Genomic DNA, 11,554 nt, shown 5'->3' with positions numbered 1-11,554 from the left:
ATCCGCCCGCCTCGGCCTCCCAGAGAGCTAGGATTACAGGCGTGAGCCACCACGCCCGGCCTTACAACTACTCTTAATTAAATTTTCCATAGATTTAAAGCACACATTTAAAAAAAAAATCAGGAAAATAATAAGGATTTTTAAAGAATGTCAGACTCTTCTGGCCCACAATTTGGAAGAATGGCCCTTGGTGGTCTACGGTGATGGGCAAAAAGACACCTCCAAACATTTGCCTGCCACCCCCACCACGAGATCATTCCAGCATCCCGGAGGGCGGGGGCTGGGACCAGCATTAGGACGGGGATGCCCCGAACCCTGAAAACGCAGCCTCGAGTCCGGGAGCCCGAGGACCGCCCGGAAAGGCTGTCTGCCCTCGGAAGGGAAACGAAAGCGCACACGTTTCCAGTGCCCACTCCGTGTGGCGTCATCCACGGGAAGAACAGCTGAGGGAGAAGACGGAACAGCCGCACGTCACCCAAGAGCTGCTGCGTAAACAAGCCGTGAGGCGAGGACGGCGGCAGGCAGTGCCGGGGGCACGTCAAGAAGACAAACCTGCCTGCTCGGATGGAGAGGAAGCAGCCCGGGTATCGATCGGAGCGCTTCTGGGGACAGCGGGTTTCCCTCGAGGAGAGAAGCGTGCAACGGGTTCAGACAAACCGCACCAGGGCAATAAATGTCCTCCAAGGACTCATCCTGGAAAGCTATGCTCACTCCAAAGACACTGACACTGTCCAAAGGTTTCTGGAATTTGCCTTAGAGATGCCTCAGAAGCCACTAGAACATTTTCTGGAGCAGCCCCACAGCCAGCAAACCTTTTAACTTGCCGTCAGTTTTTGAAACCGCCCAGGCTGGGTGACGAGGTGAGCGGCTAGTTGAAGGAAGGCCCCTTGGTGCAGTGGGGTCTCACGGGCGCCAGGGACAGCACCGTGCATAGAACATCACCGGGTGACGCCCGAGGGACGCTGAGACCACCATCCACTGATTCAGAACACGCTCAGTGGTGAGGTCCTCACCCTGTGGGGAGGCACAGTGGGTGGGAGGCTGCATCCACCCTTGATCTGCCCGAGGTCCCCAGCTGGGACGTCCTTGTGACCGGCAGCTGCCACTTCTAACGGGGGGTGCTGATTCACCTCGGTAATTCACCTGAGCTTGGTCCCGGGTTCCCCACTTGGAAAATGCAGACATGCAGTAAGGACACGAGAAAGCGGTCGTACTCTGGGCCCTCCCTGGAGGGTCAATCAACACTCTGCCATTCCAGCACATTCCTTCTGAGTCTCGTTACTGCATAAGTCCCCAGGAAGTGTCTTGGGAATAAAAAAACTTCCAGATGCTTCCTGGAGTCTATGGTGTTCAGACGGGTGGAGCCCCTACAACGACCTGGGAGAACAGGGAGTTTTCACTAGTTCCCCAGACCCCTTTATCTAATACCCGCCATACACGGGTCTTAACCTTCAGACCATCCCTCCACCCCTCCAGAAGAAACACAGCGTGGTGGAGGAAGTGCGGAGGGACAGACAGCCGGTGCCACGTCCCAGCTGCGCCCCTGGGTCTGGCACGGCCCGAGATGGTACGAGGAGTGGTTGGTTACCTGACGTGCCCGCGGAGAAGTTCTTGAGCGAGGGCCTCTGGACCACGGTGTAGGACTCGCCGACCACAAACACCTTGTACAGGACGGCGTTGTGGTTGATGAAATTCTGGACCACGCAAGGGGGCTGGATGGCGCTCAGGCCCTCCTGGTTGAACACAATGGCCATCTGTGGAGACAGGGGCCACAGGCTCCATCAGCGTCTACTACTCCCGCAGCCAGGGCCCCTCCACCAAGGCCCATCCAGGACCTGCGGGACGAGGGCTCCCCCAGGAGAATCTCAGGCCAGGGTGAGAGGAGTGGGACTTGGTAAGAAGACCTGGGGATCAGTTCACTTCTGCTGCCGGGGTTTGGAAATCCTGCATCCATTGTGCCTGCCATGTAGGGTTGAGCTGGCTGTGCACTGCACAACTCCTGAGAGCACTATTCACACTGTGGTCCAGGGAATGGAGCCCCTGGGTTGAGTGCTACTCAACCCTATGCCATCCGAAGGATCCTCCAAAAAGACCCAAGAGGGGGAGGCAGGAAGCAGATGACTATGCTTCAGGAGTCGGAGGCCTTGGGACAAACCTGTGTACGGACAAAGGCTGCCTGTTGTTGAGCAGTCATGGCAAGCCAGGCCCCGTTCTAAGTACCTAATGTGAGTTACCTGGCATCATCCTCACAACGTACCTGAGGTGGCATATTGCCACCCCCTTTCACAGAGGAGGGAGCTGAGGCCCTGAGGAGTTCAGTGACCTGCTGGAGAGTGAGAGCGCCAGAGGGAGTCGGGCATGCCCAGCACCCAGCCCTGCCCTCACACGCTGGGCCTCCCGGACACTCCACAGACAGGAACACGTCTCTGTGTCCCCAGCCCCTGGCTCATCTGGGGACAAAGGTTCCTGACAGGAGCATCCAGCAGGGGGCTGAGGCAGGGAGGGAAGAGGACAGCTGCAGAAAACCCCCCTGCCTGGCCGAGGCTGGGCTGCCTGGAGCCAGCTCTAAGGATGCTGGGACGGAGGACTTGGCCCACGGCCCACACGATCCAGCTGCCAGTGCCAGGGTCATGGCTAATCCCTCAGCCTACATGGTCCCAGGAAGGAGCCACCAGATGCCTGGGGCTGCTGAGCAGGAATAATAGGGCCTGGACAGCTGGCTGCCTGCATCGGCTGCCACCCCTCATGTCAACTGTCACGGAGCGCCAACCCTACGTGCCTGGTGCTCAGCTGGGCAGGAGAGAAGTAGGAAACGGGCCACATAGGAAAAACAAAAAGTGCGTGTGTGTGCTTGGGAGGGGGACGGGGTGGGGAGTGCATGTCTCCTTAGCCTTCCGACAAGAGTGAAAGAACCACGCACCGAAAACAGGAAAGAACACAGGCAGCTCACAGTCAGGCAGGGGTTCAAGTCCCCACCCCAGCACCTGCTGCATGAGCTCGGGCAGGGCACTCACCCTGCTCACGCTCCATTTTCCTCACCTGTGCAACGGCAGCCATCACCACTGTGGGGTGGCTCTGGGGTGCTCTGAGCTTTTGGCCAGGTAGTTCAAAAAAAAGAGAGAGATCCTGCTGCGGGGCAAACTACGCAGTATGCGTGCACCGGCTCCAAAACGCATAGAAGCCCAAACCGTTCTGTGGACGTAAAATGAAAACAGAGCGGTCTGGCGGAACTAGTCCTGGTTTTGGCTGAGTTAGGGGCTGGAGGTTCAGAGGCAGGGCTGGGCAGGCTGGGACTCACGACCCGATCAGGGACACCCACTTTACTACTTAAGGCCAGTCACGTGCACAGTGTCATTTCCTGCCCCGGCTACACCCAACACCGCTGTGCATCCCTGAAGTCTGTGGAAACCTGGCCCCAGCCCACCTGCCCTCTGCAGGGTGGCCACACCGGAGGGAGTGTCCCCCTCTGATGCCAACAGGCTCCCACTGCACACAGGAGTCTCAGGTGCTCAGGACGGTGCTACAGACTTTGCTGGCTGTGGACCAGGACAGCAGCTGGTGGAGGGTGCAGGCAGAGGGGGTGCCCGTGTGTACGTCTGGGAGCCAGAGAGCTGGAATGAGGGTGCTGACCCCACGCTTGAGAGCTGAGACTCCCCGAGGCCCACGAGGGGCTTCCCTAGAGGAGCTCACCTGGACGCGGAACCGCCGCCCCTCTGCAAGTGCCCGGCAGGCTCCAGAGCAGCTGGCTCCCTGACGGCTCATCGAACAATCCCCGTGGGCCAGGCCCTGCTGCAGCCGTGCGGTCACCCCCTTGTCCTTCACAGCAGCTGTTTTATCCCCAGTCACAAAGGTGGGGGAGGCGCTCTGGGAGCCTCAGTGACTTGCCCAAAGTCACACAAATGGCAACACACAGCGCCAGAACTGGCCCCAGTTCTTAAGCATAGGAGCAGCTCCGTCTCCCCAGGCCGACCCATTCTGACTTAGGCGGGTCTAATCACACCAGCGGCTACATTCACGCTTCCAGCCTGGAACGCTCAAGGAACTGACAGGCACAGGATCCACTGGGGGTGAAAAGGGCCGGTGGAAGGTGGCAGGTGCAGGGGCAGGTGAGGGGGGCTTGGGTGCTGGGAGGATGCTGCTCCCTAGCCTTCCTGCTCCCTCCCTGGCCTGGCCCCAAAGCACACCCTGGAGGGTGCTGCCCCTGCCTGGAGCCCAGGCCAGCTGTGGACGGGGGCGGCCAGCACACGCGGAGGACTCCACAAGGACTCCTGATTTCAGGGACAGCTGTCCTCTGCAGCAGACAATGCCTTCCATTGCTGTCTCCACATTCCTTCCCACGGGCAGGGCCAGCCCCCTCACGGCATGTCCCGTGCTAGACTGACACTGTCTGTTTATAGACGTTTCCCCACAAATACATGCCAGGGACAAAGGAAACTACATAAATCTAAAGGTCACTGCCGACGGGGCTTCCATTTTTAGTCACAAGCTCCCGGGGAGCATGTGTGACGGTAGGGCTGCCCAGGGACAGGCTTTCCCCACAGGGCCCACTTGGGTCAAACGGCTCCTGCCCAGAGACCCTCGCGTGTGCCTAATGGGGGGCCCAGGCTGGGCTGAAGACAAGGTCCCAGGTAGGCTCCTGAGGATGGCAAGGGCAACAGAGCCCCAAGGAAGCCCCTGCATGGCCGTCTGTGCCTCTGGCCCCCAAAGGTCCTCACGTGCTCACTCTACCACACCTCAGTGGCACTGTCTCTCTGGGGACTCTGTGTTCCCTACCGGGGCAGGACTCACATCTCATGTACCCGTCCCCCTGGCCCCTGACACGGTGAATAAAAGAAAGAAGGAGTGGGCGGGTGAATCAAGCACACCACCAGCTGCTGCTCCCGCCCCTCCCCAACCTGAATTCAGCAGCGCGGGCAGATCCTGGTGGGCAATGACAGAATCCTCTCAGAGCTAACAGCCCAGCCAGTGCCCGCCACGAAACAGGCGCTCGCGGAGTGATGATGGTGACAGCCCAAAGGACAGAAAGCCAGGGACAGGCTGAACTGGGGTGGGACGCACATGGGCTCTGCTATGGATTGAATGTGTCCCCCAACTTTCATATGTTGAAGCCTAAGCCTCAGGGTGGTGATTTTGGAGGGGGGGCCTTTGGAAGGTGATTAGGGTTAGATGAGGTCTCGAGGGTGGGGCCCTCATGATGGGATTAGTGCCCTTATGAGAAGACACCAGAGAGCTTGCTCTTGCTTTCTGCCCTTGCATACAGTACAAAAAGGGGTCATGTGAAGACACAGTGAGAAGGTGGCCGTCTGCAAGCCAGTATGAGAGCCCTCACCAGAAACTGACCCTGCTGGCACCTTGATCTGAGACTTCCAGCCTCCAGAACTGTGAGAAAATAAACACCTGCCGTTTAAGCCACCCAGTATATTTTGTTATGGCTGCCAGAGCTAAGGCTCCAAAGGGGACAGGTGGGCCCCCAGCACATCCTCCCAGCCTTGGGGACAGGACAGGCACTGGGGTGAGGGTGGAGACAGCGTACAAGGCCACAGCACTTCTGCTCGATTCCTGTGGAGCCCGGGGGAAGGAAGGAGGGAGCTGCCTACCACGGAGCCAGGATCACGCAGGACTGGGAGCAGCAGCATTGTGGAATTCCACGCACAGGGCGGCAGGGCCCAGTGAGACGTGATGAGCTCGAGGAATTGGGGGGTCTGGGGGAGTCAATCATCTTCCACTCACCTCATGAGAGTTGGTGCCATGAGCCACTCTGGTTTTGCAAACTATGGGTGGGGAAGAGAAAAGCAGAGAGGAATTAGTGAGGCCACTCACCCACAAGATCTGTCCTGGCAAACACGGGGGAACTTGGCACTTCCAGAAGGGAACTCTTAAAACTCCTGCAGCAACAGCGGGATGGGGCAAGTGGGAGCTGCTGAGACACACTGACCCTGGATGACTAGAGTCTGCGCTCGCTCGGGGTCATGCAGATGGACGCCCCACCCCCCCCCAGAACGGCTCCCCTGGCATGGGGGGAGGTGAGACGCAGGGCCACGCCCTTCTTGGCAGCGGAGGCCTCCACCCACCCTCAGGTGAGTTTAAATCCAGAGAGCACCGTGTCCCTCCCCACCCGCTTCCTTCCGAGGCCCAGCGGAGCCTGCAGCGCGGGTGCCGTACGTACTGAACGGGAAGGCCAGGCCGTTCTTCTCCAGCAGCTGCATGGTGTCGTCCCCACACAGGCTCGTGAGCTCCATGAAGGGCGGAGAACAGATCCTGTCGTCTAGGGCAGAGGGGAGCCCGTCAGTATAGCTCCTGGGCAGCCGCCACAGGCCCACGTCCTGGGACACCCACCTCCCCCAGGACAGCCCCCTGCGTCCGTGTGTGTGGATGACAACAATAGCACATCCTTTAATTACATTTTCTAATAACACTTCTGTAATTACAAAACACGTAGATAACTGTAAAATTTGAAAAGCACAGCAAAGTAAAAAATATACATATTCACAGATATTCTAATTACTACATCCTTAGCCTTAATTTTGGGCATATATACATTTACACACAGAGTGCTTTATAACCGGGGACTGATTTGTAACCTGAATTTTAACTTAATAAACTGTGAGCATTTTTCTAGTTCAATAAAGACACATATGAGATATTGACTTAATGATCATCGCAGGAACAATACAGCTTTCAGCGCGTGGCTGTGCCGAGGGCTTTGCGCATGTCGGTTTGCAAAATAATCCCACAAGGAGGGACCGAAAGAACCTGCCTGTGGTGACGCGACTATTCCCTCACCGGGACACGGACCCGGCCCGCACCTTCTTACCACTTAACGTGCTGGAGAGAACCACATGGCGGGGCCCTGGCTCCCGACCCTCGGGCACACTCTGTGTCTCCGGCAGCCACACTCAGTGCAGGCCCCGCCCGTGCCTGGCCAACACCTCCTTCCCTGCACGACCCCGCCGAGTCCCCAGGCTCGGATGCACGCTGCCCTCTCCAGGAGCCCACTCAGTGGGCTCTGATAATAAGTCTGATTTTCTCAAACGCTCCGGAAGCCAAGATGCTCTTTCACTGTGATGTCCTGGTGTCAGGCACCAAGCTGGGTGAAACAGACTTTTGTGGGATAACAAAAGTATTCTGAATCTCTCTACAGATGCTGAAATTACTGGCCTGTTATTACTGCTTCTTGTCATAGGCCCCTGTCCCGACAAGACCATGAGCTCCCCAGGAGGTGGGACCACCTGTACTGCTGGGCACAGGGGCTGGAAAGGCTGAGCGTTAGTGGGGTGGGGATGGTCTGCCGCCCACAAACTTGGAAACCAAACCAACAGTAAACACGCAAAGCAGATTCTCCCAAGAGCCTCTAGCTGCTTGGCTGGCCAGGAGGTCAGTACATGAAACCAAGGCAGGATCCAGCCTCATTTTATCTCATAAAAACCAATGACCAATGCCAAGAATGACATGGGGCATATTAAAAGTGTTTTTATCTCCCTCCTCGCCCTCATTCCCCCCACCACCTTGTACCCCAGCCAAAGTCCAAACTCCAAATAGGTACAAAATTTTGGGTGGGGGTTGCTGAGTTTCTTTGGGGCCGAGGGCGGGTGGCCCAGAGCCAGGCTTTGCTGAGCCCCAGGCCGACGGTGTTGCAGGCTCTCTGCACAGAGCTCTCGTTCAATCCTCAATGTGCCCTACCGGCGTGTGGCATACAGTGTCCAGAACAGAGGCCAGACAACAATCAGCAAGGAACTGGGCTGAGCTGGCAGCCCAGGAGAGGAGAAGTCAGGAAAATCAGCGTGGGGAGAGGCAGGTCCTAGTGCTCAGCTGTAAGCCATTACCCAAACAAAGTCCCACTTCCGCGCCTGACCCAGAGGCAGAGCCTGGGCAGGGCAGGAATGCCGGTGAGGGGCTGGCAGGCCCTTCCTCGGCCATCAGGGGAGGAGCACTCTGTGCCAGAGGCTTGTTGCTGACAACACACAACCCTGCAGCCCAGCCCCATGGATGTGACTCTCAGACCTGAAGAATCGAGAGGATTCTGCAGTGGAAAGTCTTAAGACAGGTGCTCACCTGGCCTGGCGGGGGCCTGGGCCCCACCCTTTGCCCATCCCCCTCCCATAGGAAGACTCGAAGGCTGCTGGGGTCAAACAGGCTATCTCCTATAAGAGCTTCCAGACTCCCCCAACCAGAGTTTCCACAACAGGTGAATCAGAGTGGCTATCAGATTTCAATGTCCACCCCAACCATCCCTCTCCACCCTGGCCCATCCAAAATTTCACATAATGTCACCGATGATGGGCAGCATCTCAATGAATTGCACCTGCTCCATGCCAAACACTGTTCCACACAGTTACACAGTAAGTCAACTACCCTTCCAAGAGCTCCAGCAGGAAGCACTACTGTCACCCCCATTTTATAGATGAGGAAACTGGGGCACAGAGGTGACATTCCCTGTGCAGAGTTACAGTGAGCCAGTGGTGCAGGCAGGGGCTCACAGCTGGGCGGTTTGACTCCCAGGCCCCTACTGCTGCCCAGGGCCTCCCTAGCAGAAAAAGTACCCACTGAGATCCCAGCTCAAGGGTCCCTAACAGCACGCTACCCTGCTCTGGGGCAAACCTCAGAATAATAACAGTGCCAACATGCAGAAATCAATCAAGGTAATATACCATGTTAACAGAATAAAGCTGTGGTCCCCAACCTCTGGGCCTTGGACCAGTACTGGCCTGTTAGGGACTGGGCTGCAAAGCAGGAGGTGAGCAGCAGGCGAGCGAGCGAAGCTTCACCTGTATTTACAGCCGCTCCCCATCACTCACATCACCGCCTAAGCTCCGCCTCCTGTCAGATCAGCGCAGCATTTGATTCTCACAGGAGTGCGAACTACTGTAAACTGCGCATGCAGGGATCTAGGTTGCGCGCTCCTTATGAGAATCTAACGCCTGATGATCTGGGGTGGAGCTGAGGCAGTGATGCGAGTGCTGGGGAGCGGCTGCAAATACAAATCATCATTAGCAGACAGGTTTGACTGCACAATAAATGTAATGCACTTGAATCATCCTGAAAACATCCCCCCCAACCCAGTCTGTGGAAAAACTGTCTTCATGAAACCGGTCTCTGGTGACAACAATTGGGGACCGCTGGAATAAAGGACATGATCATCTCAATAGATGCAGAAAAAGCAGCTGACAAAATCTAACACTCTTTCATGGTAAAAACATTCAACAAACTAGGAACAGAAGGGAATGTCTTCAGCCTGATAACGGGCAGCTACGAAACCCACACTTACAGACAACACCACACTCACCAGTGAGACCAGATACCTCTGTAAGATCAGGAACCAGATATGAACGTTGGTTCTCACCACTTCTATTTAGCACTGTATTGGAGGTTCTAGCCAAGGCCATTAGGTAAGAAAAATGAAATAAAAAGCATCCAGACTGGAAAGGAAGAAGTAAAAATATCTCTATTTGTAAATAATACGATTTTATATATAGAAAATCCCAAGGAATCCACACATAAAACATCCCAAAAACCATTAGTGCTAATAAGTGAGCTCAGCAAGGCTGTAGGATAAAGATCAATATATGAAAAGCAATTCTATTTATATACTTCAGCGATGAACAATCCAAATGTGAAATTAAGAAAATACCATTTACAAAGGCATCAAAAAGGATAAAATACTTAGGAATAAATTTAACAAGTAAGTACACGACTTAAATGCTGAAAACTGCAAAATGTCACTGAAAGCGATTAAAGACAACTTCAATAAATGGAAAGACATACTATGTTCATGAATATATTTGATTTTTTTTTTTTTAAACAGACAGGGTCTTGCTCTGTCACCCCAGGCTGGAGTGCAGTGGTGTGATCATAGCTCACTATAACCTCATACTCCTAGGCTCAAGTGATCCTTCTGCTTCAACCTCCCAAGTAGTTAGGACTACAAGTGTGCACCATTATGCCTGGCTAAGTTTTTTAATTTTTGTAGAGACAGGGTCTCCCTATGTTGCCCAGGCTGGTCTTAAACTCCTGGCCTCAAGTTATCCTCCTGCCTTGGCCTCCCAAGGTTGCTGGGATTTCAGGCTTGAGCCACCGTGCCCAGCCTCGGAGATTTAATATTGTTTAGCTTGCAATACTTCCAAATTGACCAACGCAATATCCAAAGTTCCAGCTTTCCTTTTGTCAGTATTGACAAGCTGATCCTAAAATGCCTGTGAAAATGCAAGGTACCCAGAATAGTCAAAGCATCTTGAAAAAGAAGAACAAAGTTGGAGGACTCACGTTTCCTGATTTCTAAAACTTACTAAAAATCTACAGTAATTGACACAATGTAGTGTTGGCCTAAGGACAGACATAAAGATCAGTGGAATAGAATTGAGAATTCAGAATTAAACCCAAATATCTATAATTTTAACTGATTTTTCTACGAGGGTACCAAGACCAAGACAATTCAAGGGAGAAAAGCATATTCTTTTCAACAAATGGTGCTGGGACAACTGGATATTTACATGCCAAAGAATGAACATGGAGCCCTACCTCATGTCATATACAAAACTAATTCAAAACTGATTGTGATTAAATTATAAGAGCTAAAACTGCAAGACCCTTTCTAGAAGAAACGTAGGTGTGAATCTTCATGACTTTGGATTAGGCAATGGCTTCTTCGGACACTAAAAGGAAAAGCAACGAAAGTAAAAACAGATTAAATTGGACATCATCAAAAATAAAAATTTTTGTGCTTCAAAGGGTACTATAAAGAAAGTGAAAAGACAACCCACAGAGTGGGGAAAAATATTTGCAAATCGTATATCTGACAAGAGTCTAGTATCCAAAATACATAAAGTACTAATAACTAAACAATAAAAAAGACACATAACCCGATTTAAAAATGAGCAAAGGATCCAGACAGCTCTCAAAATAAGACATACAAATGACATATAAGCATGTGAAAAGATGCTCAATGTCATTAGCCATCAGGGAATGCAGTCTAAGCCACAGGAAGATCCCACCATACACCTGCTAGGATGACTATAATAAAAAAGACAGACGATAACAAGTGTTGTTGAGGATGTGGAAAAATTCAAGCCCTCGGACGATGCTGGTGGGAATGTAAGATGGCGCAGCTGCTTGGGAAACAGTCTGGCAGTTTCTCAAACAGTCAAATGCAGTTACTGTACGATCCAGCAATTCCACTCCTTATACCCAAGAGAATGGAAACATACGTCCACACAAAAACCTGTCTGTGAGTGTTCACAGCAGCATTATTTGCCACAGCCAGAAAGTGGCAACAGCCCAAAAGTCCATCGACTCGAGGAACAGATAAACAAAATGGAATGTTACTCAGCCTTTAAAAGGAATGAAGTACTGATACATGCTACAACTCAGATGAAGCTTGAAAACATTGCACTAAGTGGAAGAAGCCGGACACAAAAGACCACATATTGTAAGATCCCATTTATCTGAAATGTCGAGAACAGGCAGACCACAGAGACAGAAAGGCATTCATGGTTGTCCGGGGCTGGGGGAGGAGGGAACAGGAAGTGACTGCAAATGGGTACATTTCTTTGGGGGAGAT

General features: G+C 53.3%; 1 protein-coding gene across 1 annotated transcript in view; it reads right to left on the bottom strand.

Moving 5' to 3' along the window:
* LOC105819060 (inositol-tetrakisphosphate 1-kinase) overlaps positions 1–11,554 on the bottom strand; it is a 166,673-nt gene that overhangs the window by 14,562 nt on the left and 140,557 nt on the right. Inside the window, exons 5-7 of the mRNA XM_012655222.1 lie at positions 6,167–6,265; positions 5,731–5,771; positions 1,589–1,754 (exon numbers count right to left, since the gene is read on the bottom strand). Of these exons, the coding sequence (XP_012510676.1) occupies positions 1,589–1,754; positions 5,731–5,771; positions 6,167–6,265 (306 nt within the window). The remainder of the gene's footprint in view (positions 1–1,588; positions 1,755–5,730; positions 5,772–6,166; positions 6,266–11,554) is intronic.

The sequence above is a fragment of the Propithecus coquereli genome, unplaced genomic scaffold (assembly GCF_000956105.1).
Source record: "Propithecus coquereli isolate 6110/MARCELLA unplaced genomic scaffold, Pcoq_1.0 Scaffold468, whole genome shotgun sequence".
Taxonomy (NCBI): Eukaryota; Metazoa; Chordata; class Mammalia; order Primates; family Indriidae; genus Propithecus; species Propithecus coquereli.
This window is presented reverse-complemented; position numbering and strand designations above follow the sequence as displayed.